Source organism: Desmodus rotundus, chromosome 4 (genome assembly GCF_022682495.2).
Source record: "Desmodus rotundus isolate HL8 chromosome 4, HLdesRot8A.1, whole genome shotgun sequence".
NCBI classification, from domain to species: domain Eukaryota; kingdom Metazoa; phylum Chordata; class Mammalia; order Chiroptera; family Phyllostomidae; genus Desmodus; species Desmodus rotundus.
This window is the reverse complement of record NC_071390.1, coordinates 15,459,747-15,487,302: the sequence shown is the minus strand read 5'-3', so window position 1 is coordinate 15,487,302 and position 27,556 is coordinate 15,459,747. Positions and strand designations below refer to the sequence as shown.

The window sequence follows — 27,556 nt, the reverse complement described above, 5'->3', positions numbered from 1 at the left end:
CTAAAGAAGCACATCCTAGAACAAGGATGTGCGTGTAAATAATTTACTGGGGGATGACCCTAGGAAACAATGGTGGGAAGAAGGACAGTGAGACAGAGAGAGGAAGAAATTAAAGGACGTGTTATTAAATGAGTTACCATGGTGGACAACTAGGGCTCCATCCCATGGGAAAACCTCAGGAGACAGTGTAGACCACACCTCGGACATCCCAGCCGAGGGGTGAGAAGTCATCTTCCCCTCCCCAGCCACGATGGCCTGAAGTCTGCCGGGACGTCGGCTCTGCTGGCCCCCGTGTGCAAGTCAAGAGAAAGCCCACTGTCTACAAGTGGTAAGACCCTGAGAGCCGTGGAGCGGCGGGGCAGACACTGCCTCGTCTACTCAGGGTGGGCTGTGGAAGACTCACTTTCGACACTGTGACTTTTTCACTGTTTTTTGCATATCAATGACATTTTAAAATCAGGGGGGAAAACTGATCGTAAAAATACTCACCAAAATATTCGGTTTTCTAAAGAAAAAGAGGCTTACCACTAAACCAGATAATCTACAGGGAGGCCAGGGAGCTCTTCTCAAAGGGGGCCTTCCCCCCAGAAAAGGTCTGCCCCAGTGTCTGCCACCAGCCCTGGAAACGGGCTCACCTGGCATGCGGGGTGAACAGGGCCGGAGGAAAGATACCGCAGAGACAAGGCACCTTTGGACATTTTATTCACTGGTCATAAACACCATCCCATGAGCAGCACGGCGATCATGATAATGTACTAGCACCTGGAACTCGACCGTCACAGAGCACTCACTGTTGCCCCACCACCAGCCAGGGAACTCACTCACTGCGGCTGTGCACACGGCTCCACGGTGGAGTGTTCAGCTTTGTGGGGACCCTGCCTCTGGTGCAGCTTGTTTACTCCTGGCTCGTTCTCAACAATTTTTAAAAAAATCATAGAAGATCAAGTGTTTGCAAGAAAATATCAAAGAAGATAAGAAGATTCTCCGTTCTTCTTAGAGTCTCAAAAAGGGGAGGTAGGAAAGGAGGACAGGAAGGGGGAGATGTCAGGGGTCTGCCGGGTCTCCTTCCCCCGAGCACTTTACAAAAACAGAGACCAGGGGTGTTAGAGCTGTCTGGAGATGGGCTGCGTCTCTCTGATGAGCCACTCAAGAGCTTCCTGGCGGCCCTGCTTCTGCAGTTCCTTCCCGATCACGTCCCTGCAGGTCTGGTGGTAGCTGTTGAGCCAGTCGCACTACAAGAGGGAGAAAGACAAACGGACGCAGCGTGTTCACCATCACACCTTTACCAAAGGCTACTTGGGCAGACAGGGAGGGCCCCACGTGCCGAGAGTGCCAGGCGAGAGTCAGACTCTTTCACCTGCCCACGGGCAAGGGGCTTCCTTGTATTCTGCTTCCCTGGACACAGGTGGGATGAGGCCTGGCAATGACTGTGAGGGAACCATAAATACCCAATGGCAGCCATGGCCCTGGGCTTCCCTGAGAGCAGAGTAACTTGTGACAAGGTGTTCTGCTGACAGGCCATTAGAAGAGGGAGGGGGCAAGGGTCTTGTAGCTCCTGCACCCCCATGCAGTGGACTCATTCCCCTACACCAGAGCCATTTGGGGTGGGGGGGGGGAGAGGGAGGGCCTGAAAAATAGCCCCTGGACTGCTATGAAGGCTCCTGCTAAGAGACACACCTGAAGCTGGCCTGCCAACCCGCCGAGTTCCTATCCTGTGTCCACTGACCAAGCTGAATAAACTAGGATGTGGGTCTTGCGGGTGTGGCCAAGGACTGCGGTACTGCAGGGTGGAGTGGGGAGTAAGCTTGACTGCCAGACCCTCAACTGAATGCGGCCACCACATCAGGAGATAAAAGAGGTAAAAAGGAAGGAGATCCAATAGGACTCGGTGCCTGAGTGCGGACGGATCCACTGGGTCTGCTGGCTCAAGTCCTACAGCTGTAAAAGGGTGAGATGGACCCCTGGTGGGGAGGGTGGGGAGCGATGAAGGCTGGAGTGAAGTTAGTTTCTACCGAGAGGACAACAGCCCACTCCCTTCACGAGTGGGCCTGACTGGGCACCCAGCTGCAGCGAGGCTGGCATCCCGCCACCAGCACGGGTGTGGCTGTTGTAATGAGCCAATGCCATTTAGGAAAGCGGTGTTGTTACAAAATCATGGGCTCTGGGGACTACTGTCTGAACCAGGGACCAAAGCCCAGCTAAGGGGTCAAGACATGAGGGCAGACAATGGGGTGAGGATACCAACTGGTGTTGGCCCATCTAGGCCTCAAATCCCACCCCCCATAAAGGGCCTACTAGCCCCTGCCAGCAGTTGGGGGAGGGGCTGTGTCAAAAAGAAGCTAAGTGCTGGGTCTGCAGCAAGGCCAAGCTGGGCTGCAAGGCACCTGCCGCCCAAAGCAGCTCAACAGTGAAGGCCAAAGCAGGAGCCGACCATGGACCACAACAAAAGTCCCAAGGCCCCTGTGGACGGAGAGGAGGAGGAAGAACTTGAACGAAGGCAGCCTCGGGGTGCCTGAGCAACCTCCCAAAGGCTGACAGTCTGCAGCTGCGAGTGTTCACATCCAACCAAAATCCTCTGCTGCCATCTGGTGACAATAGATGGGAGTGCTGACCCAACCCCCAAACTCCCAAAAGTGACAGCAAAGACAATTTGGGAGATAGTAAAGGGCCACGACCAGGTGTTTTAATAGCCCAGTGAACAGAATCTTGTTGTGGGGCATTACTGTACTCTGCTTGATGTGCTAAATACTGTCGTCTACGGTTATTTGTGGAAATGTTTATGATCCCAGGGTAAGGTATCCATCATGTAAAAACCAAATGGACAAAGAACAGTTCAGTGATCTGGGCATTCAAGGTACAGTGATGAGCACTGGATGAGACAGCCATCTGCTCGCTCTATGTCCAACGTCATAGGGCAGACTGTGAGTCACGGGTTAACAGCTCTCCCCTTCAAGGAAAAGTGGCCTTACTTAACCTTCTCCACGCACTCCTTCCCCCGAAGAAGTGGGACGTCATTCGGGAGAAGTGCCTCCGGGTTACTACACTGTACGTGGACAGCAGGGACTGCACGACCGAGAATAACCTGGTAGGAAGCCATCACCTTGGGTTTCCAATGGAACACCGAGACTTATTCCTGGAGAGCCCCTAGTTGAGACCGTGGAGGCTGTGCCCAAGGGTCACTAAAAGAGACTGTTTCCGACTGGGCAGAGGCGTCTAAGCGGGGTGGGTCCTGTAACCGCTGTGTGCCTTTCACCTAACACATCCCCCACGGGGCTGGAGAAAAGCTGCTGGACTGCTGCAGGGACTCTTCCAGGGGAAGAGACAGCCCTGACCCCGTGCTGCTGACCGGCAGGGGTTCCTGTTCTGCGTTGTCTACAAGCGGAATGAACCAACATCAGCAGGGCCCGTGTCGGTCCTCAGAGTGGGAATGTTTGTCTGAACCAAGGACACTGATGGTCACACAGACGTGCCCAAGCATAAAGGGAAGCTAAGCGGAAAGTGGGTAACCTTCCCCCACCGCCCATCTGTGAGACAAGTATGGCAGAAGAGGCTTCCAGCTGGGGAATCCATGCCACATCCCGGTAAGAGGGGGCTCCTCAGGCCTCAGAGGGACTCTCCCTTGGTGCCACGCACCAGGCCTAAGCAGGCCCCCCTGAGGATACATTCCTACCTCAAGAGGCACTCAAAGGCCCCTAGGATGAGGCCAGTGGTTGCCTCCAGTAACAAAAACTTATTTCTTGAGCAATTGCCATGCTTGTCCTGCCTTTGGCTATAGGAGACCATTCTGCATGGCGTGGGCCCAGCTCCCACTCAGAAAGGCCAGTGGGAAGCAAGGTCCAGCACACAGGACCCACACCCACGGATAGGTTCTCCCATGGGGAATCAGGCTCTCATTGTACCTAGGCCGCTTTGAGACTTGCTTTTTGGTAAAACTCCCTCACCCTGAATTGAGGCAGCAAACGTTTACTGCATATCTTTAAAGTAACTTCCTAAAATCTATGCTAAACCTCCCAAGGACTAGTGTAACCAGTTCAACCACTTTTCCCTTTACATTTGCAAATATCCTTCCTTTCTGATGTAATTAGCAACATCCTCTCCTTTGTTTTCTGTAAAAGGTAACCACCTAAAGTGAACCTGTTCATAGTTAATGAGGACCTTCCTCAATGTAATGTGCCCAGAAAAGCAATAAAAGCCTGTCAAGGCAAGGGTCAAGGCGTCCCTTTTCCTCCACAGGACTGGTAGTCTGTGTGAATTTGTCCATTGCAGCCACAACACATGGATCCCGCTGAGGGCAGGGATCCGCATCATTTGGCTCCCACCAGTCACCTGCTTTTGACAGCACTTCTGACCACCTGTCTTGCTCTGGAATGTGTGTCCTGGCTTCTGTCTCCCTGGCCTGGAAACAGTTTTGTCTGTCCAGTGCTGACCACTCCCGCCCCTTTTCTGACCCTTGTCTCTGCTCCGACCTTGGTCCCCTCCTGATCCCTCAAGCCTTGTCCAGGGGCCTGAGCCTGCCACCTCCCTGGCCTCGTGAGCTTGGGGAGCCACCCTGGGATGGGAAGGGTTCAAGACCTGTGACCCTGTGAGCCTGTAACCCACCCCAGGTGAGCACCATTGTGCTCCCGCTTTTTGCAAAGGGTGTCACAGCCCAGAGTGACCAGAATAGTAGGCATCACCTCTCTGTGTGAAAACTAGGCATATGACAATAGATTTGCTTCACATTTCCTTACTGTTTCACACAACACGAGAAACAACCTGCTATGGGCAACAGCCAACAGACCCCACCCCGCCTGGTTTTTGTAGGGAAGACACGTGGCCCATGTTTGCTGAACACGCCTCCCTGCAGCTAAGGCTCCTGCCCGTTCTCCTGGAAAGCAATGGCTCACGCTTCCACCCACAAAACCCTGAAGCCACACCATGGCTGGGGCAGGGCAGGGCCATCTCTACCTAGAGGCCCAACAAATGCAGGAAAGCACCTGTAGTGCTCAGGAGACCTAGATTATGGGACTCCGCTGGCCTAGCCCTCTGGCTTGAACAGTGAGAATGCAGTGGAGAACACTAGGTAGCTCTCCACCCCACCCCCACTGCTGCCCCCGCCCCAGACTCCCTCGTTACCTCTTTGTCTGTCAGAGAATCCACATCTATCATTTTGGTCTGTATGGGAACCAGAGTTAGAGGTTCAAAGGTCAGGCTTCCCCGGTTACTGAAGTTATACTGTGGGAGAAGAAAGAAAACAAAAGTTTTGACCCCTCTTTACCACCACGAACCACCACGAGGTCAGTCCCACTGGACACGGCCAGCCCTCAGAGCCGGGTGTAACTCTCTCTCAAGAGTTGACTAGCTGGTCAGTGTTGTGACGGGCACAGAAGCACGATGAACATGGCTGCGGCCACTCTCCAGGAGCTGCTCGGAGGTGCCGACAAAGCCTGTACCACCAGGAAAAGCCACACAAAGGGAGCGGGGGGGCTCCCGGCAGCAGGGCCACAAGACTGCTGTCTACCGTGATGGCGCGAAGTAGGGGCAGGGTATGGAGGTGACTGACTGAGCTCAGGGGTTTCTCTGGTTTGGGTTCTCAAGACTCTGCTGGGGTATAACACCCAAAATCATTTTTTAAACAGTCACCTATGTGGCCAGCTCTGACCCAGCCTGGCTCACCAGGTGGCAGATAAAAGGTGTGCTATCACACTGACGATACACAACAGCCTGGGCATGCAACAGCATGCTGGTCTGTTCCCTGCAAGGTCTTAGGGAGGGAGGTGAGAGGCCACTTTCGAGAGCAGTGACTTCACTGCGGAAGCAGAGAGCCAACCCTTGCAGTCAACTTTGTTGAAGGTGTAGGAAGCCACCTCCCTCCACCTGTTCAATTTCCATAGTCACTGGTGGAAGAGGAGCAAACACGCCTTTTAGGTAAAGCTCCGGACATGAAGCCCTGTGACCATCTGGTGGTACTGATGGGGGAGAAGGTGAAATGCCTGTCTTCCAAAGGGCGACACGCTGGTCCCACCGCCTGCCCGTGGGCCTAACACATGGGTTCCTCAGCTTTACCTGAGGAAAACCACCTGGAGCACTTGTTAAAAATAGTTTCCAGGCCTGGAAACTGATTCAGGGTCTGGGAGGGGCCTTTGAACAGGCACCCCCAAGCAGAGGAGACTTTGTGACAAGATGTAGCCTCTAATAAACTCAGAGCCCCCAATCACAGCAAGTACGTATTCCATTTCTGGGTCCCAGCTCACTAAGGACTCTCCTTCTGGCTTTGCAGAGGAGAGTGAGTCCCAGGAAGTCCCTGATACCAGGGAAAGGAGACTCTATTTGGCCCCAGAACGGAAGTCTTGGCTCCAAACGTACAAGTCTTCACCTTTCCCCGTCAGGGAATAAGGATATGTTTAAAAATAAACACATCAATGACTCACCTTGGTCTTCACAGGAACCACCAGGACAACATTCTCAATGCGAATTCCAAAAGCCCCATCTTCATAGTACCCGGGCTCTGAAACAAAGCAAACCCCCGGATGAGAAGCGGACCGCGATGAAGCGCTCACACAGAGAAGCTCTCCCTCCTGGGATGACAACCCGCCCCAAACAGGGGGCAGAAACAGGTGAAGAGCCCACTCAATCTGCACGCAGGGCCCAGAGGCCCCTCCTCCCAAGTGGCCACTTGCGGTGCGGGAAGAAAGAATGCGAGGTCCCCGAAAACTGCAGGGTAGTGAGGACAGCAACAGGGCACCCGCCAAGTAACTCATGATGCATGTCCGAGGCGCGGTGACACGGGCGTTAGAGTGCACTCACAGACCTCGGCGACGATGTGGGGAAAGCAATACAGTAAGAGAGCAGAGTACAGACAATATGTCCAATATAATCTCAACTTAAAAAGATATGTACATACACAAAGACCAAAAGCTAACGTATCAAAAGAGTCAGTCATGGTTCCCTTAGGTGGTCAGATGACAAATAATCATTTTTCTTTATACTGCTCCAATGTCTCACTTTTTCTACAATGAACACATATCACTTTTATGGTCATAAAAGGTGGTTTGAGTCAAGGTGACAAGGGGAACTTATTTCCAATTTACTTTAAAATAATTAAAGTACATAAAACAACAAAGAGCTTTCAAAGAGATTGAGGATCCATCGCACTACGGGAGGGCCACCTACCATCAGTGACAACCATGCCCGCCTCCAGGGGCTCATCAGAGAACGTTTTGTAACTGATGCCACACGGACCCTCGTGAACGTTCAGAAAAGACCCAACCCCGTGTCCTGTTCCGTGCAGGTAATCCAAGCCAGAATCCCACAGTGCTGAGCGGGCAAAGGAGTCCAGAAGGTGGCCTGAAGGACAAATTAAGAGCCATTTGCTGATATTTGTACAGTACTTTTCAACTTGCAAAGCACTTTAGAGATTAGACTTATTATGTCTAGTTCCAAAAGGTGGAACAGAAACCAGGGGTAAAAGTTACTAGAGGGTTCAGATTTCAGCCCAGCACAAGGAAGAACTTTCCAACAATCAGAGTTCCTGAGGAGGGCAGCTCCTCAGGCAGGCAGGCTCAGTCTGTTGCTGGAGGGCCATTTGTCCAGGATGCTGGTGAGGGGATGGTCGCCTGCAGCTGGTACGGGCTGCATTAAGTAACACAGACATCCTTTCCCAGCCCCAGGACCCTGAGGTTTCAGAATTACAAAGATGAGGTTCTAAGCTGACTGCAGGCAAGCAGGCAGGCACGGCAAGTGAGGAAAGTGACACCTAGAGAGACGAGTGCAGGCCCAACCTTAGTAGATTGATTCAAAGCTCAGGTCTTGTTGACTCCCGATCCAATGCCCCACCACCAGTCCTTAAGCAAGGAGGTATATACCTCAAGTCAGGTGCCCAGGAAATAAATCCCAACAAGGGTCCCGAAAGGAGGCACTGACCCATGGCTGCAGGACAGACAGGAGGTGACACCAACGTCCACTGGGGCCCTGAGGCCCTCGTGCCCTACTGCCATCTCCCGGGAGGCGCCAGCCTGTGTCATCCAACACCATCAGCGGTCAGGAGGGGCTCACACAGCTGATACAAGGCCAAACCGTAGGCCCAGCTTCCTGGGAGGCCCTCTGAGCTCTGTCAGTGAGTCCAGGAGACTCACTCTGTGCAGCACGCCACCCCTTGCCCTGGGTGGGCCTGGAGTGAGCTGGGGGCCGGCACAGAGGAAGGACATGTTCCTCCACTCAAACTCAGGCAGTTTTGATGCCTGAACAAGAGAGAGCCTGCCTGTGACCGAAGGAACCACCTACCTTTGGTTCCAGCTGGGAAAACGGCTGCACTCACAGCTATGTGGCCCTTGAGGACATACGTGAAGCATTCCTGCCAAAGAAAACCCAGGGGGCATGTTACAGAATGGGCACGGGCACTTTGATCCTGCAGTTTCCCGGCAGCTCAGAAAGCCTTGCCTCTGAAGCTGTTTTAGCAGTACCACATGGAAAATCAAAGTAAAAATTTAAAAATCTGATGGAAAAAAGGATGGCCTCGGGACCAATTATCCAGAAAAATCTCAAAAATAAATTCAGTAAAAGAGAACAGTCAGAGAGATGACCCCACAGGCCCTTCCCTTATAATGAGCATTCTGACACACTCTACTTCATCTAAGCCGCAGAAAGACTGGGAAAAGTAATAATCAGCGCCGACGACACTAGCTCACATTTCTAAGCGACTCCTCGGTGACAGGCAGGCTGCTAAACACTGTACGTTCCATCCCACACTCCATGACTAGGCACTACTGTCATCTGACAGGGAGGTGAACAAGTGGCGTGCCAGCTCATGCAATTCCAGAGGGGCAGCCTCTGGCCTCAGAGCCAGGCAACCCTGCTGCAACGTCTGTGCTCCCTACCAACACGTGGGACTCAGGGGTTATCCCTAGTGCCCAGACAAGACGTGCGCTGTCTGGAAAGTTAGTGGCTTGCGGGCCCTGGCCAGGTAGGTCAGTTGGTTACAGCGATGTCCCAATACACCAAGGTTGTGGGTTTGATCCGTCGTCAGGGCCAAAAATCAACCAATGACTACATGAATGAGTGGAACAATAAGTTAATGCTTCTCTCTCTCTCTCAAAATTAAAAAATAAAATAAATAAAATAGAAAGTTAGTGGCTTGCCAGTAAGGTACAAAGTCAGGACAAAACCCCACACTCCTCAATCTGGTCTGGGGCTCTTCCCACAGCACAAAAATAGTCACACCAAAGGTGTCTAGACCCAAGGTCAAACTCTTACAAGGTGCTGGTGCCTACAAAGAGACAAGGCAAGGGACCAAAACGATGAAATCTGCCCCACCGCATCACATAAAACTCTCCTTCCCCAGATAAACTTCCTGAAGGAGCTCCCTGAGAGGCACTCAGAGACTCAGCCAACATTTGCTGGGCAGTGACGGTGACCCGGTAACCCGGGAACTCGCTCGGCCCATGGAACCTTCACAACCAGCCTTGGAGGCGGGTATTTTCATCCTCATTTTTATGGATGGTCCAAGGGTTTCATTAAATCATGGAGCCAACAGACAGCAGAGAAGCCCAGTCTCCAGACTCCTGGTATAGCCCTCTCTACCTCAGAGTTGTTTCCTCCTTTCCTTGCTAGACAGACCGGAAACTGGGCATTGTACAGCACTGCAGAGGGCTCCTAGAGAGATGAGCCCATAAACAGAAATGCTGAACTTGAAAATAATCTACTTTTTATAAAAAGCATGTTACTTCAACTTCCCACTCCCATCCCCAAAAACACTTTCTGACTCAAGAGAAGGCCAAGGCCATTTAAACTTGAATCTGAGCTGCTTTGACCTGAGCAGACAGAATGCTTCTAAAAGCTCTCCAATGATTAATTCAATGAATGTCATAAAGCGGATAGCCTGACTCCACAGTAATGGGCCATTTTACTATCCCACACATAATTTTTACTGATTTATACCATCTCTCTTCATAAAAACAATGCTCTTCTTAAGGAAGTAGGGAGGGCCTCCCCAGTTTTCTGTTCCACCTTACCTTCTCATAAGCTGTAGGGGTCCCAAAATGCATGGTCCGGGTCACATCAGTGGTTCCATCCCTTTCCAAAAGAAAGGGGCAAGTTAGTTTTCAGTCAAAATAAGCTTTTGCTCAAATATGAGACAGGCAAGGATATGGAGAAATTAGAACCCTCGTATATCACTGGTGAGCTTGTAAAACAGTGTGTGTGGCCACTTTGGAAAACAGTTTCTAGTTCCCTAAAAGGTTAAACATAGAGATCCCCTGTGACCCAGCAGCCCCACACCTAGGTAAACACCCAAAAGAACGGAAACACGTGTCCACACAAAAACCTGCACACGAATGCTCACGGCAGCTTTGTTCCTAACGGCCCAAACGCTCATCGGCTGACGGAAGGACAAACAACTTGTGGTCTCGCCATACAATGGAATGCTCTTCAGCAATTAAAAAGAATGAAGCATTGACACATGCTAGGACATGGACGATCCCTGAAGACGTGATGCCAAATGATAGAAGCCAGACACAGAAATGTCCAGAATATAACATAATGTGATCACATAACTCCATTCATATGAAGTGCCCAGAACAGGTAGATCCACAGAGACAGAACACACAGCAATGGTCGCCTGGGCCGGGGAAAATGGGAAAGGACTAGTCATGGGAAGGGGGCTTCTTTTGGGGGGGTGCTGAGAATGTTCTAAAACTGGCTGAGGTGATGGCTGCACAAGTCTGTGAATACACTAAAAACCACGAAGTGTACACTTGAGGTAGCAAATTGTAAGGTATGTGCATTATATCTCAATAAAGTTGTCATACAAAATAAAATGACACAAAGTGTGAATGAAAGGGTGGCGCCACGCAGTGGGGGTGAACTCAGTCTGGCCCTGGCGCACACTCTTGGTCCACAGTGTGAGGACTGCTTCATGGGAGACACCGCCGCTGGGATTATGAAGAAAAGGCAGGAGGACAAAGTCAACAGGAGCCGCACTCCAATTCCTCCTGTCAGGATGGCAAGGAGTTTACTGGACCCTAAAAATACCCGAATGCATCTCTTTGAACACCCTAATCCACATCCCTGACATAGAAAGGATAACTTCCTGAAGCCTGCTAAAAGTTGAGAAGCGAGCCAAAGTTTACCCATTACCCAAGCAACACCTACCCCCAAGACTATTTGTGGTCTCCACAGACTTGGCTGAGCTCATTTGATAACTAGGTTCTCCATCCGCCAGGGTCCCAGCGGTAGTGGGAAGTGGACCATAAAAGGCCTTGCTGTGCTTAGTGTAGACACCACCTGTTCCAGCTCCTTCTCACGGTTTCATACCCAGACCCAACCACATCTTTGGTTCTCCTCTGAGAAACTATTCTAGAGGACTATGAAAGCAGCAAGACATGAAGAAGGAAATTCATAAATTCAGAGGCAACCATCATTTCTCATTCATTCATTCAAAATAAAGCCCTCGCTTCACAAGGCCCCAGGCCGCCTGCTGCAAGCCCCAGGCCATGTATGGGCTGGGACAGAAGACTTGCCAATGGTTCTGAAAGCTTGCTTTCGGTTATTTATTTAGTTGTTAACGACTTCCGGCCAAGGACTTAATGTTTCTATCGAACAGTCTTTTGTGGGAAGGCAGTCATAACTGGGCTATTTCAACTAGGGGCGAAAAAAAGGACAAGACACAGGAACGGTTTCGTTAACGGCCAGTGCAGAATGAGATTACCAGGTGAGCACTCTTGGCTGGAGCTTGGCTTGTCCCCCTTCTCAACTGCCTTGACTCAAAGGACCTAAGTTCTGCAGCAGCCCCGGTTCACTTACTTGTATTGAGCACCCGAGTCGATGAGGTACACCTCATCTAGAGACAAGGTCCTGTTTGTCTCAGGGACCGGCCTAGGAAAGGTAATTAAACATTGATTATTCCAAAAATGTCAACACTTGGTAAATCCAGAGGGAGGGTACGCTTAATACTATTCTTACAACTTATGTAAGTGTGAAATTATATCAAAATACAAAGTTGTGCAATAACTTAATTATTCCAACTAATATTAAACTCCCACTATGTAGAGACCCAGTCAACCTATCTTCCCAAATGAAGAGCTAAGAAAAAGAAGAAAAACATGCTTCTTTATACCTGTCTCCATTTGTGTATGAAACAAAGTAGGTATGCATGAGATAATTGTAAAAGCTACACAAATAATAATCAACAGACACAACAAGACCAAGCCAGAGTCTTGCAAAATAGGGAGAGAACAGCCTGGAGTCACTTGTCTCTGTGTGTGGGGTCCCAGGTCCCGGCCTCAGTCTCCGGGTCCCTCCCTCAGTCCTGACCTGATCAGGTGCCTCCCCACTTGCTTCTCAGACCACCAGACAGGCAGGTGAGTGTCTCAACGTGGGAGAAAAACCGCAAGGGACTTTGGCTGGGAAAAGGAGTGGATCGTGATGCTCTTATGCCAGTGTCCTTTCTCCAATGAACAGGAAGTATTTTTAAAAAGTGATCTCATTTCCTAAGCCTTTTTCCACACAAGATCTGCACTGGGAAATGCTACGAGGGGTGAGAGCAGCCCAAGGCCCAGCCCCAGAGCTGAGAGCGGTGCTCCTTCAGTTCCAGGCACCCCCTCCCCGTCATTGACCAGGGTCAGCAGCCACTCCAACCAGACACGGAACCAGATCCAGAACCACATCCAGAACCCTGCTCTCAACAACCTTCCAACAGCCTCCAGTGAAGAAATCCACACGAGAAGCAAATGTCTCCTCCCTGCTCTGAAATTTTTTTAATATATTATCTGGAAATTCCAGGAGAATATCCAGCCAGGAAATTCATCACGTAAGTTAAACATAGATAAAAGCTGAAGGCCTTTTGACATTTTAACGTTGGAACAGAAGCATTCATGTGAGAGAACTGTGCAGTCACGTCTGTGACTATCTCACACACGTGGCTTCAGAACTTGCCCCGAGCCTGAAAACCTGAACAGCAGTGATCAAAGGGGCGTGGGAACCTGTGCCTGAGTACAGAACAGAGACAGACCACGTGCTTACACTGACTGCACACCACAGACAGGGAGCAGAGAACTCAAAATGCCCAACACAAGGCACAGCCATCCGACTGGGCAAAGCAGAAACTAGAGCCCCACGGCTCTGTTCTGTTTCCCATCATGTCCAAGGGCAGAGCCACCAGTCCTAAACCCAGCAGCACCCTCCCTGTCTCACACTGCAGGCGTGCTCAGCTCCGGCGCCTGGGCTCACGTGGGTCACCTGGTAACAATCCCCACAGGCTGGGGCGCCAGGCTTCAAGCCCACAGGGAGGGAAGAAAAGGGGCTGATTATCTCCCTACCCATAACAGGGTGTTCCACAATGTAGTGATACATTTTTTTAGTATGGAGTTTTTTATAACTAGTGCATCTAGAAAGCTGATGTTATCAGAAACACACGCACACACAAAATTCTAATCATCAGGATTCAAGGGCTATGATTACAGCTTCTGCAGCCTCAGGAAGGAGGGAGGAACAACCAGTTGACTACCCCGTGGAGCATGTCAATGCCAGGCATCTGAGCCTAAGAGGAGGCTCCCAAATGCAGAGGCTCGGGGACTGAGAGCAAGTAAGACCTTACGGGTCTTAACTCCCGTATCAGAACAGTGTCAGCAGACACATGGAGGTGGGCACTGGGGCCTCTGCTAAAAAAAGTCTCTCCCCTGCTCAGGCTCCTGTGCAGAAGCAGCAGCCAAGCCAGGCAGCGTGCTCCTCTGCAAGCCTTACGCATAGTGGATGATGGCACCGTTGGGCCCTGTGCTGGAAATCGTTGGGAAGCTCAGGTCCACAAAGTCAGCCTGTTGCCTGAAACAGAAAGACACACGGAGCAGAGTGACTGAAAAGCCTGCCGAGAATCAGGGCCCTCCCAGCCTCACTGAACTCACTGAGGAAATAGCATAAGGTTCATGGGACCCCCGACAGACCCTTACCTGCGAAATTCCTCAGCTTTGTCAGCAGCTGAGATCTCTGTCACACCACCTTTGGGCACCTAACAAGGAAGTTGCTTATAAATCATCTGGTGTGATAAACCACGTGTCTCCTACTTATTATTAAAGAGGGCAACCTAAAAGCTTACTTCCCCCTTAGTCCCCATGTCCCAAGTGTCCAGTGTGTAGGACACAGCTTATGTTAACAAGGATGGAATTTCCCAAGGCTCTCACCAAAGCCACCTAGGGTGAAGGGCTTCTCTATCTCGATTTCCACTCAACTGTTTTAGACATTGGTATTGCATCCTGAAACCTCCCAAAACTTAATACACCTGAGTTTAAAAATACAAAAGCATCCATCCCCTCCTGAGAAAGTCATCCTAAACAAATAATAAAGATAAATGTGGTGATATTGTTACAGGGTTACTGATAATAGCAAAAAAAATTTAAAAACAGCCTAAACATCTGAAAATAGGAGGAATGGGTAAATAAATCAGTCTGGCCACTAAATGCAGTCTCCATTTGGATCACTTTTTAAAGCCTCACAGCACATGGGAAATGCTCACACTCTGATACTAAGTAAATCAAATAAACAAAACGAAGTCATGTCTGTGCACCGAGAGATGAGTAAAAATGATTTACATGGATGAATGACAGCCAGAGGGAAAAAATAATTACACTTGTGGCAATATGGGTGACATGTTTTTCAAATTTAAGCTACTTTTAAAGAGTTGTTTATTTAATATTTAAAAGGAACATGATATCAGGTAATAACAGCACAAAGAATCACCCTCCTGTCAACTCTAGGGAGTGAACGGGCAGGAAACTACTGGCCAAGAGTCTGTGTAACATAAAAAGTTCAATGGCTTAAATCGATGTTCAAAACGTACAGAAAGATGTTTTTTTCTGAATACAGTTTTCTTCTAATATTATCATGAGAGTCATTTTTTCTTATAATGAAATTCTGCCTAGTTACAAGACAATTCCTTAACCCTAAAAAGATCCACTCTGTTAAGGAATTTCTTCACCCTTGTTACTATTTTCTACAACTAAAGAATTTTTAAATACACACACAAAAAATTTCCAGAAACAGTTACTGAAAGAGAGTAAAATCAGACCAAGATCTTAGACCACAGTCGCCAGGACATGGAAGGCGCCTAGGTTAGAAACACATGCGTTCACTCCTGGACAATCTGTAGCCACATGTTAAACGAAGACTAAAGAACCAACCTCTTTCTCCAGCCAGTTAAAGAGCTCACAGAGGGCCACAGCATCTTTTATCTGTGAAACGAATGGGGACGTTTTTTAAGTTACTGCTGAAATTCAGGGGAGCACGTTCAGAGCCCAGCCCTGATGTGACACTGAGCGACCTGCGCCTTCATGGCACAGACCATCAGCGACTGGGGCTCAGCAGGCACTCCCTGGGACGACCGTGTCTGCGCAATTCCCCTCCCAGGGACAGGGCTGTTCCGCAGTTCAGGCACAGCAGCGGAGGGGCCGCCTCAGAGCACACGCAGCTCCCTGAGAAGGTTCCCTCCTGTCCTCCCAGGGCCAGGAAAGACAGGCCACTGTCAAAGGCCACTTCTGGGCCCCAAATCTTTCCAGACCCTCCATTAGCTCTGAAACAGTCTGGGCCTGTTAAAAGTAACAGGCTTCATCTTCTTCATTTTCATCTTCGTCATCATCACCATCATCTACACTACCATCAACATCTCTTTCTGTGTTGTATGTTATAGTCTGCAAAGATCTAGCCCATCAAGCATCTTACTGCATTCTCTCATTAAATCTAGAAGGCTCAGAGAGGCTCCAACTGTGCGCCAAGCTCAAGGCCACAGAGCAGGAGAGGAGCTGGGCCTTCTGAGCACCACACATCCCCTCTTCTGCACAGGCTGCTTTACTCACATGAGCCCGCCTCATGCCCTCTGACTCGGCAGAATTCTTCACAGCTTTGGCAATGCAGATGGGCGTGTAAGGCATATAGCAGCGATGTCCCTAGGGGAAAAGGGCAACAGGATGGGAAATTGAGGCTGGCCGCCCTCACCCAAGGCCAAGGTGATCACCTCTTCACCCAGCATACTACATAAGACAAATCATTTGAAGAGTTGCCACTCGGGGGCCCACCCAAGCTGGCCGAACCAGGGGACCCAAAGACCTGCTTCTTTTGGTTGACGCCTCTGAGCCTAGCGAAAGGGGCTTGAGGTCATCAAAAAAAGATAAAGTATATCAAACAAGTATTTCTTCTCAATCGCCTACCCCCTCAGCTCTCTGAGACTGCTGTCTGCTGCATCAGCAAGATAATGCTCTTCAAGCCTCTTAGTTGTGGTCAGAGTCCCCTAAGGGCTCAGAGCTTGTCGGAAATAACCCCTTTATTGCCACCCAAAGGAGACTTTTCCCAACGTCTGGGGACACACGTGACTAAGGAGGGAGGGCTCCTGCTCCTTCCCCCTTCTCGTTCAGGGATCGCACCTCAATTACTAGTCACAGTCTGATCTTAAAGGGCTGGGAAAACCCTTCCCAACTGGAGAACGAGCCTGAGAATCCAGCCTGTGTTGCAGGGCAGTGGGACTCGGCACCACCTCGTGCCTGCACACAGCTCCTCAAAGGGCTTTTGCTCCCTCCGCTCTCCTTATTCTCTCGCTCACACACACCCTTCATGGAGCAGAGAAGGCAGGCAGGATCCCCAGGCAAGTCAAGGAAGAAAAGCTCTGAGCAACTGAGTGTCTCACCCTGTGATAGTCACAGGGGTATGATGACAAGCCAGGTCTAGGGAGCAAGGTCTGGGCTCTCCCCAGGTGGCCCACAGCTTGACTGAGAAGAAGGACATCGCTGGGCTTGTCAATGGCCACCTGGAAGCCAGAGGCCCAGAGCAGGACAGTCAAAATGTGGCTTGTACCCCAGTGCTGCTCTGGGCCCCAATTAAAACGAAGGGACGGGTATCACTCAGCAGAATTTCAGCCAAGGGCAGGGCTACCACTGTTACTTGACCTTTCACAAATCCCCAACTCCCCAAGCTTCTCTGGGCCTCAGATCTCCTTATCTACAAAGTGTTGGGGGGTTGGGGATGGAGTTATGTTCCCCAAACTTCCAGCAGTCTCCTACCCTACCTGCCTAACCCCTGGTCTCTTATTTACTTAATGCTTCTCTTTAAACCATCTTTAAATCAACTCAGTTTATTAAACTCAACTTTATCTTAGGAAATCATTTTTATATCATGGTCTCCCATGCTAGTTATATTTTTCCTAGTATACACTAAAACACTTTTAAAACAGACACTTTTAAATAAACCAAAGTATTGATGTACACCACCTAAAACCACCTCTCACGCCACACCCTGGAAAACACAGGACTCGATGGGTTGGTTCTAAGGGCCCTCAGACTCTCGATATGGCTCCAGTCCAGAGGGCTCACCCATGGGGAGGGCTCACCCATGGAGACAACGCTTCCAGCCTAACCAAAAAGCCAGTCTTGGGGATCTGCCTGACCAGCCTCTGCTTCAAAGACAAAGCTACGTGATGCTAGGACTGGGCAGGGGGCAGCAGTTGGAGTGTGGCTACCAACCTTGGGGATGGCCTCGCTCACAGCATAGCTGGCCTTGTCGCTGACCCACACCTTCTCCTTCGGGGACAGGCTGGTGCACAGGACCTTGAGCTCGCTCAAGATGGACTTATAGGGAAGCACCTGGATTCTGTATTCGGCTTCCAGGCTCAAGTCCAGAAGCAGGTGCTCCTTCACATTGGGGGCATCTATGCGGTCGCCATCAATGAAGAGCCTGCAGAGGGGCCACAGGTGAGGTGACAGAAAAGGCTCATGAATGAGAGCATAGACCCACACGTACAACAGGCTCCATCCTCTGGCAATCCAAACCAAGCGGCTTTGCCCTCCTCCCCAGTCCCTTCCCAAATCCTGCTCTGCACACTGTACACTACCCCCGTATATTGTCACCATCCACCCAACTCCCCAAGTCAGGACCTGGGTACTGTCCCTTGATGCCCTTGCCCCCTCCTTAAGGTCTTTTGCCCAACAGCCTAAATGCCTATCAAATCTGTCCAGCTCTAGCCACCGCCTGGCCCAGTCATTGTCCTGGTTCAGGCTACTGCCATCTCTCAGCCAAATTAGTGCCACAGCCCGCTACTTGGTCTCCCTGCCTCCAGCCTTTCCTACCCATCCTGGTTTTCACAGCCGTAATATTCTTTAGGATTTACAACTCTGATCAATCATGTGGTTCCCTGTGAAAAACTCATTCAGTAGCTCCCCAGTGTCCTTGGGGTAAGAGCCAATGCTCCCAAACGTGGCTCCCACAGCCTCCCTTTATGTGGCCTCTGCTCACCTGCTGGCCTCACACTCTATGTTCCACCCACGCTGACCCCTCCGGGTCCTCCACACGCACTGTGCTCTCTCCTGCCCAAAGACTCTGGAATGCCCTTCCCTGTGTTTAGATCGCCATTCCCCTCCCACCCTTCCTCCATTCACCTAGCCCACTCACACGTACCCTAATCTCTGCTTCAGTACTGCTTTCCCCAAGAGTCTGCTCTGACCCCAAGTCTACCTCAGGCCCCTCCTATACACCTGTATCCATCCCACTGACCAGCTGGTACCCACTTATGCAGCCACATCCCCTGGGGAGACACTCATCTCCCCAACTCTCACCAGGGACCCTGTTTGTCTCATTGGGCCCAGCAGCCAGTAGAGACCCTAGCACACAACAGACACTCAATACCTATGTTGTCTGAATGCAAAAAGCCACCTAAGTAGAATAGCAATAGCAGGAAGGCCACAGGCCACAGTTTAAAAGATAAACTATGATTTGAGGAGGTGCGACTCAGAGGGGTCTTCCTGTGTCATTCAGACCTTGAAAATGACGGTTTACTTTGGCACACTGTGGATGGACCTGGAGAGCATTATGCTAAGCAAAATAAGCCAGGCGGTGAAAGACATACCGTATGATCTAACCTTTAACAGGAACCTAATCAACAAAACAAACAAACAAGCAAAATATAACCAAAGACACTGAAATTGAGAACAGGCTGACAGTGACCAGAGGGGAGAAGGGAGGCAATTTCAGGGGAAAAGGGTGAAGGGTTTGCAGGAACAATTATAAAGGACACATGGACAATAACAGGGTGCGGGGTGGAAACGGGAGGAAGGTGAGGAGGGCTGGGGGGTTGGGCTGGAGTGAGGGAAAAGACAGAAAACTGTACTTGGACAACAATAAAAAAAAAGAAAGGAAGAAAATGACTGGGTTTATTTGCGCTGTGGACCCAGGGTTGTGTTAACTGAGCCAGTACGCCCGTTGCTCTGGCTGCTACAACACTTGGAGTCAAATGTGTGGCCTGAATGCGACTTTGCAGCAGGAATTTTGTGAACTAACCTCATTTGATTTTGCTTGGATGTGCCTGCCTAGTTATTCTTTCATCTCGCAGTACTATAGAGACTTTCACAGATTTCAGTTACTTGGGATAAAGGCAGGATGTACATAAATACCTACTGTTAACGAAGGCAGGGGGAAGACCGGGAGAAAAACAGCGAATCAGCAGAATGTGAGGCCGCGACTGGCGGCTCCGACCAGACAGGGGCACACTGGGGCCCGAGCTGCTGTGGGAAGGACCACAGGTGTGGGGCAAACTCACATGATCGTCTCTAGTCCGATGATTGCATAGGAGAAAAATACCGGATTGTGCTCCACATCTGACCCTCGGAGATTAAACAGCCCTAAAAAAAAAAAAAAAACAAGAGTCCCTGTCACCTGCCTGACTTAAGATTTGAAGGGGTGGCTCGAAGGGGAGGTGAGAGCCTCGCCCAGCTCAGGAAGGAGGCAGTGGCTTCTCTCAGAAAGGCAGGGCACCTGGTTTCCTGCGCGCACCTCTGAGCTGCAGTTGCTCACCGCCGCCAAATGATGGCACCAGAACTGTTTCTTATGTGGCCACCTCGCTGTCCCAAGGAAGGAATGGAGGAGTTACTAGTCAGAAAACACAAGAAATGCCCTCCAAACAAAGAGTTGAAATGGCCCGCCTGGTGGTGACCTGCCAGGCCTGGCCGCAGAAAAGCCTCTGGCACTCCCAAATAGGGGGGAGGGAGCCAAGCACTGCCTCCCTTCCGAGGCAAACAGCCTAGGGCAGAAACACTGAGGCCCTCCCTGTGAGGGTCAGTGGGCCCCGTGGAGGCGGAGCTTCCCGGCAAAGGAACAAAAGCAGTGAGTCAGAGGGGCCCACAGATGAAACCCGAGCCTGCAGCCCACCCGGGGGTTAGCAGTGCTGCAGGGCTGGGTGGAGGGCCCGCCCAGAGCCAGCGTCAGGGGGTCTGGTGAGGTCACTGCCTGCCTGAGAAACTAGAGGGACCAGCCCCGAGCACAGCTCTGGTTCCTGGGCTTCCAGCTGCCTCACGCTTTCTGTCCTAAGGATCAGAGTGCCGAAAGGCCCTGGTGTAAAAAAAGACGGCCTCTCTTTTAAAAGAATGGCTTCTCAAAGTAAAGCAGTGAGGCAACATTTTTCTGCCTATCAGACAAAACTAGCACTTTAAAAAAAAGTGCCTGGGGCTGGCCAGGGTGTGGCAAGATGGGCCTACTCCCAGGCCCCCAGTAACAACCTTTCCTGCAGGTAAATGGCAAGATAAAGTCCAACCACTCAGGTATTCTCTAACCTGTAATACCGCCGCTAAGAGCCGACCGGACACAGGAAGAAAATTATCGGAAACTGAGTCACAAATTCTGATGCACCAAGATTTTGATGGCGGTATCATAATAAAATCGTGGCAATACTGGGATTCAGCAAAGGTCATCCTTAGGGGAAAGGTTAAGTACATTGTGGTACAACCATATGCTAGGATATCTGATAATCAGTTAAAGTCATGCTTATACATGCTTAGAGTATACTGATACACTTGAAGACATCAAGCTACAAAATTATATATGCACAGAATGTTCAAAGTGACTGTCTCTGGGCAACGAGATTACTGGTAATTTCTCTTCTTCTTTCTACTTCCTCTGCATTTTCAAGGTCTTCCACAATGGCGATGTGTGTGCATGTGGCATTTTTTTTAAGTAACCAAGGGGAGAAATTAGCTTTATGTGTCATTTTCTCAGATATTGAGGTTATTAAGTTAATTATGGATATAAGTCACTGATACACTTGACAAAGTTTGGGGCTGGGGGCTGGAGAGGTGGGACACTTTAGGGTCTCTTTCACTAGTGAGAAAACAAAAAGTTAAGGCAGAGCCTCTTCTGGGTTATCCTGGGTCAAATCTAGTCAGAAAACAGCAGACAGCGCAGGAAGGCTCAACCTGTTTCCTTCAGGTTCTACAAGGTAACAGAAGGTACTGAGTAACTACATGAGGGTAATTCAAGGTTTAAAACTTGAGAAATGGCTATTGTGTCAAAAAGCTTTGTGACAAACTCTCAGTTTCTAATTTTTCTGAGGTAGAAATATTTCTAGAATATTCTTACTGTAAAGAACTTAAGGAACCACAGGAAAAGTATATAAAGAACAAAACGTCTCCAGTGACCCCACTTGTACACCTTTAGAGAGACGTGAATGTTGACAGGCACACAATGTTTAGAGAAAAGGTCCTTCCCTGTAGGTGTCACAATCGGGAAGAGACGTGGCCAGACGTGGACATCACCACAGGTTTAATTAACATCAGTCCTGGCTGAAATACTCCTCAGGGCCAGGCTACATCCCCCTCCCCCACTCCCTGTAATCCTTTCTCCACCCTACTTGGCTGCGCATGACCATTTGGTGACACAGTCTCTTCAGTATTCCCCGGCCACGCAGAAAGCTGAGTGGCATGAGAACACGGCCTCCCAGAGAACCAAAGCGGAGATTAGGTAACACACCCAAACAGTGAAACCAGAGCACTCACATGCAATCTCATCCAGGGCAGTGACCACAAACCACACGACGTTCCTCTCAGACATTTTCATCCGGAGGTCCGCGACCTTGTCCTTCCAGGAGATGCCTGCAAAAAACAAACATGCTCGCAACTCCAGCCCTGGTTCTGAGGACCTGCGTCCCAAACATTCTCGACCAGCACCACATCCCAGGGAGCGTGTTGTTGGAGCAGAGAGGAAACCTGGAGTCACGCCCTGTACAAGAGGTGTGACTCTGTCCAAGCCAGTTAGTTGACTGTTGAGGGGCCTGATTACCTCACCAGCAAACTAAATTCATTTGTTCATCCAACAAATGTCTGTGAAACAGCTAGACTTCCCAGGCATAGACATCTGCCAGGCACCGTGCTGGTCACTGCTGTTACAGCTCTGAGCTACACCCAACCCCTGCCCTCATGGGGCTCACGATTCTCTAAGGAAAGACAGGCATTGAACTCAGCAATTAGTTATACTGTTCTACAAAAATTCATGCAACGGGGGAAGCACAGGGAGCTCTGCCAACATACTACCCTGTAGAGAGAACTGACCCAGTCTTAGAGGTCAGGGGAGTATCACCCACCACTTGACATTCCTGGAGCAGCAAGACTTGCCTTTCAGTGCTGAGACCACAGGAATTCCCTGAGGTGTGACTCTCATCTCCAAATCACACTCACCCTGTCAGATACAGCCAGGGCCTCCCCGCAGCTACCCAGGACGCAGCTACCCAGGACGACATCGTGGCCCTAGAGGAGCTCATACCACCACCACCACCACCAGCATCACCTGCCATCAAGCAGCACTTGTAACTCTGGTTGCAGCCAACTGTGAACAGGGAAGACATCCGTCCTATTCATCCAGCACCTCGCACGGTGTCCTGCACTCAAATGTTTGCTGAACAGAAGTCTGAGCAGCAGCATTTGCTCTCCCCTCTCCCACAAGCAATAGCTCAGAGCCTCTACTGCAGGGGTTTTTTTTTTAATTTCAAAACACGCAGATGGAAAATGTTTAGCTGACCTGGGCCACTCCTTGGACCCATCCCCCGCCCCCTGCCCCCACCTCCGCATCTGCAATACCCTTGGTGAGGGTGTCACAAGGAGAGTGAGCTGGGGCGGCCCCCTCAACCAAAAGCTGCTTTGAAGCTCCGCACAGGAATGCTATTTAAAACTTGGCTGAGAGTCTGGGTTGCAATGCTTTCTTCCCAGGACCCCTCTGGGCAATCTGCCTGCATTCCAGACATCCCCCATCCACCTCTCCTCTCCTCTTTCTACACCCAGGCTCCCTCCCCTGCAGCCCTGCCTCCCACGCCTTTCTCTCTGCACCCCTCACTGTCCTATAAACTCACACTTTCACCTCAGATCCTGCTCCTCACCCACCACCATCACACAGGCCAAAGAAACCTACCCATACCCAAAAGCCTCTAAAGCAGAAGGTACACGAGGGCAGATGGCCTAGGAAAGTAAGCCTACAAACGCCAGCAGAAGAAAAGGAAATGCACCTGGAAACCTCTAGGCTCTTTTTCCAATATCAGACACGTTAAGGGGCAGTTAGCAGCTGCATGGTTAAAAATATATACATTTTAGCAGCACCCAAAGTCTGCCCAGAAAAGCTCTGCAAGAGTAAACTCTTCCAGTAAGTGGTAAGTAGGTGGCAGCAGTGGAAATAAATAAAGCTCCTGTTTTCACCAAATGCCCCACTGTACCAGGGTAGGGCAAAACCTTCCATCAGCTCAAGCTTAACTTTGACTCAGAAGACTGAGACGGAGCATATGGTGACGTGTGGAGGGGACCATGGCTGGAGGCCCTGTTGAGCACAGCTGTGGTTCTGACCTGTGTAATTCAGACCCAGAGTGAGGAGGGGCTTGCACGGGCGCTCAGGACGGTCTGTCCAGATCTTGTCCACAAGGTTCTCCTTGACAGGAAGAAGGTGGTGGCCGGCGCTCCTCAGAACCTTGGCCATCTTCTTCCAGTAATCTGAGGAGAAACACACACGGCCCGGCTGGGAACCGAGTGCCCGTAACAGGCAGCAGGGCTCTGGGAGCCTGGCAGCTTCTGAAAGGCGATCCTTCTATGGCCCTGCGCTGGATGTGCAGGGTGAGAAACTGTAAAGGGCACCTTCACCACCAATGGCCTTCCCCTGCCTCCATCTCCTCACCTTGACAAATGTTACATAACCCACAAGCAAACAAGGAGGGTGAAGAGTCACCTAGAACCCACTTCCTCACCCAAGCTGGAAGGGCCCAAGCTCACTCACCTGTAGAAATAATCAGCGGGTCCACGCCAACCCTGGATCCTTCAGGAAGTACACTCACCAGCCAGTCTTCTTGAGTTGGCGTGTCCTTCAGACCTACAGGGGGAAGAACTGGTAAGAAACAATTCCCAGTGCGCCCAAGCTCACTGTCCTACCAGAAGGATGCAATTCGCCAACGGTGGAACAGCGAGGTCGTTATTAAGCATCTTCTTAAAGTGGATTGGCAGATGTGGAAAATCTGACCCTCTCTCTCCTCTGGAAGGCTGTGAGAAGTCTAAGACGGTATGTAAGGAAAGCATAAAATAAGGGTGAGAGAGAAGAAAAGTGGGATTTTCACTGGTAAAAATGTCATCCCTGGACTCACTGCATCATAGGTGCACTGTGTCATCACGAAGATCAACTCATCACACTTCCGTCCCTTGCGTGGTGATATGGTCAAGGCTGGGAGCTTCCCTTACACCCCGCAGGTAAGGGGAACACGTGCCACAGGGCCCCCCCTCCATCATCGGGAGGGGCAGCATCAAAGAGAGGAGACCCTGGCCCCACAAACAGACCTGATGAGGGGGCTGAACACAAGTCTCGGCAGCAAAACAATTTCCAGAGATTTCAAGAGAGACACATAAGAACCGCCATCCCTGCCTTTAACATGGTTCCCTGGGCTTCCCAGCTCCCGAGAGAAAACAGCCTTTTCTGTTTCCAAGAGACTAGTCATGGGATACTAAATAAGCTTCAAGAAAGGAAATGAAGTTATTTTTGACATCCCAGTTTTTCTTTAATGCAAGCCATCTATGTTTGGGATGTATGCTTTCTTAATTAAATTTTTGCTAAACAGTTAACATCTTGGTAAAATATATGCATATTTAGAGTGAAAGTTCACATATTCTAAAACAGTACTTATCTTTGCTATTTTCCCTACTGAGTACCAATAACCTCATAACCACAGAAAGGAAGTTCAAAGGTTTAAAAGGCAATGAGCTCATGAATCTAAGTTCCACAAAAATTGCCTGGAAGCTGGCACTGAGTTGATATTTTGCTATTTGATTCTTTCCTATTTTTTTCAAACAGCTAAACAAGCCAGTTATTAACGAAATTTCTTTAATGCCCTCGTATAACTTTCCCAGGATGAAGTCCTGTCATCTCCTACCAGACAGGTATTTGGCAAAGCCCCAGGGATGAATCATTCACCAACCCAACCCACCAGAATCTCCTGACACAGGAGAGACGCCTGAGGAAAGGCAGGTTTAGGGGAGAGGCATCTCAGAGAAGCAACTAGAGAGGGGCTTGGAAGGAACAAGGACTCACTCCCTGGGGCCGCCACACACCTACCTTAAGGAGCAGACAGACAGTACGGCTCCTCTGACCCTCTGACCTCCCAAGTGCTAACAGACCCAACAGCTGGAGTTCTGGGCCCCAAAGGGAGATGCACACACCACAGGGGCACACTAAGTGATCCACGGGGGCACAAAGAGAATTTCTATTTGTGTTCATTTTTCTAAAATATAAAGAAATTAATCTTTGCTCATATTTGAAATGCAGATGGACAATAGCACATATATATAACATATAAACAATATACATATGTGTAAGGATGCATGAGCCATTACAAAAGCATATGATTAGAAGTGTACAGGCCTAGTGGCCTTTCCATTCATCACAGTCCCACAGCCCCAAATGCGGGGGGGGGGGGGTAAAGGGGGAGGGGGGAGGCGGAGAGAATAACCTCAGCAATAAATCCACTGCCAGGACAAAAAATGTTCCTAAGGCCTCCCTAGGATAAACCACACGCACGTGCGCGCACACACACACACACAGCGTGGACGCCCTGCCAGTGCACAGGAACGTGTGTGCACGCAGACCCTCCGTCAGCTAGCTGCTCGGATCTTGGTGTCATCTCAACTCAACTCAATGTCAACAGCCTCTGTCTCTGAACTGTGAGTCTGGTGACAACCTGCTTTCCTCTTTGCTTCCTACAACAAACAAGAAATATCAGGTGTTTCTTCATCTTCTCTTCTTCACTCGGCCCTGGTAGCCCTTTTCCCCTCCTTATCTCTCCAAGTTCAAATTCAGGAGACAGAGACCTTTGTACAACCACTAAAACCATGTTCCTGAAGGCTATTTTAGTGACAAGGAAAAACACACACAGCACAAAATTAAATGAAAAACCAGAGTACACACACACACTTATTATTGGATAAACACTGAACTCGACGCTTTCCATGGATTATTTCTTTAATTCTCACCATTTTATGTGGTACTCCCTATTATTTTCCCCCATTTTACAGATGAGGAAACCCAAGCACTGAAAGTGGAGTAACTTGTCCGAGAAAGTCCCAGACCCATGCTCACGTCCTGTGCTCTTCTCCACAGCTGAGCTGCCAGAAGTGCATTCAGGATCCTCCAGGGGAGAGCTTCCTAGCCTCTGCTGTCAACAGCCCCTGACCTTTACCTTACTGTGACTCATGAGGCAGCAAAGGGCAGTCGAGAGGCCCCCAGTGCATGAGTCAAGTGCACGGTCAGCTACGTGATCTGCAGCAAATCGGCTGTCCTCTCTGGCCCTCAGTTTCCTGCCACTAAAATGAAAACCCTGAACCAGGATCTTCCACAATTGAATGCACAATGGTATGAATACACGAGAACGCTATTTTCTTGGTTTTCCTTGTGCTGTGATGGACTGTGTCCCTTCAACATGCACACATTGACACTCTAACCCCCAATGTGACTGTACGTGGAGACAGGGGGGTTAGGAGGTAATTAAGGTTACACGAAGTCATAAGGGTGGAGCTCTAACAGGATTGGTGCAACAGGATTGGTGGCCTTCTAAGAGGAAGAGGAAGAAGAGATCTAGCCATGCAATGACACAATGATAAGTCTGCAAGCCAGAAAGAGAGCCCTCACGGGACCCTGACCACGCCAGCACCCTGATCTTAGACTGCCAGCTTCCAGACGAAATAAATTTCTGTTGTTGAAGCCACCCAGTCTGTGGCATTTTGTATGACAGCCCAAACAGGCTTAAAGTGCCCATGACCCCATAAGAGGGTTAAGATCCAAGAGGCCTGAGGAGCTCCAGGGTCCCTTCCCAGAGCTGGCCAACTAAGGCTGGGATGGCCGTGCTTCTACACACCCATCTTCATGAGCGTCCAGTTGCTGTCCATCTGCTTGGCAGCCTGCAGAAAGTAGCGCCCGTCGGTCCACATGGCCGCATGCTCCTCTGTGACGATGGCTGTGCCTGGAGCAAGGGGGCAAAGAAATGAGAAAGGTTCTGACCACCACCCAACAGCCGCACAAACTGACAGCAGACGGACAAGCAGGGTGCGAGCACCAGTTCCTCTGAGGAGGCCCAGCCACCCACCCGCACTCTGAGTGGGGCAGGCGGGCCTCCGACTCCAGGGCAGCCCCTGGGCAGGAGAAGACACAGCCACTGAGCACCAGCTGTGGGCCAAGCTCTGAAGAAAACAGTCCTGAGGCAGCCCGGGCTGCCTGGACACTGGTCCCTGCACGGAAAGGCCCCAACCCGTGCAGCATGCATCAAGGCCAG

The 27,556-nt window shown here is 50.2% G+C and overlaps 1 protein-coding gene across 4 annotated transcripts in view; it reads right to left on the bottom strand.

Annotated features, from left to right (window-relative positions):
- Positions 1 to 686: 686 nt before the first annotated feature.
- The window catches only part of XPNPEP1 (X-prolyl aminopeptidase 1), a 53,243-nt gene continuing 26,373 nt past the window's right edge, over positions 687 to 27,556 (bottom strand). For all 4 annotated transcript variants that reach the window (XM_024555651.4, XM_053922663.2, XM_024555652.4 and 1 more), the window contains 17 exons: positions 27,143 to 27,247; positions 24,025 to 24,117; positions 23,601 to 23,744; positions 21,771 to 21,866; positions 19,544 to 19,625; positions 17,475 to 17,685; positions 15,819 to 15,908; positions 15,147 to 15,197; positions 13,920 to 13,978; positions 13,717 to 13,794; positions 11,779 to 11,850; positions 9,990 to 10,050; positions 8,263 to 8,332; positions 7,153 to 7,326; positions 6,411 to 6,487; positions 5,116 to 5,214; positions 687 to 1,232 (listed from right to left, as the gene is read on the bottom strand). In XM_024555651.4, coding sequence (XP_024411419.2) covers positions 1,104 to 1,232; positions 5,116 to 5,214; positions 6,411 to 6,487; positions 7,153 to 7,326; positions 8,263 to 8,332; positions 9,990 to 10,050; positions 11,779 to 11,850; positions 13,717 to 13,794; positions 13,920 to 13,978; positions 15,147 to 15,197; positions 15,819 to 15,908; positions 17,475 to 17,685; positions 19,544 to 19,625; positions 21,771 to 21,866; positions 23,601 to 23,744; positions 24,025 to 24,117; positions 27,143 to 27,247 — 1,691 coding nt within the window. In that variant the 3' untranslated portion in view covers positions 687 to 1,103. The remainder of the gene's footprint in view (positions 1,233 to 5,115; positions 5,215 to 6,410; positions 6,488 to 7,152; positions 7,327 to 8,262; positions 8,333 to 9,989; positions 10,051 to 11,778; positions 11,851 to 13,716; positions 13,795 to 13,919; positions 13,979 to 15,146; positions 15,198 to 15,818; positions 15,909 to 17,474; positions 17,686 to 19,543; positions 19,626 to 21,770; positions 21,867 to 23,600; positions 23,745 to 24,024; positions 24,118 to 27,142; positions 27,248 to 27,556) is intronic.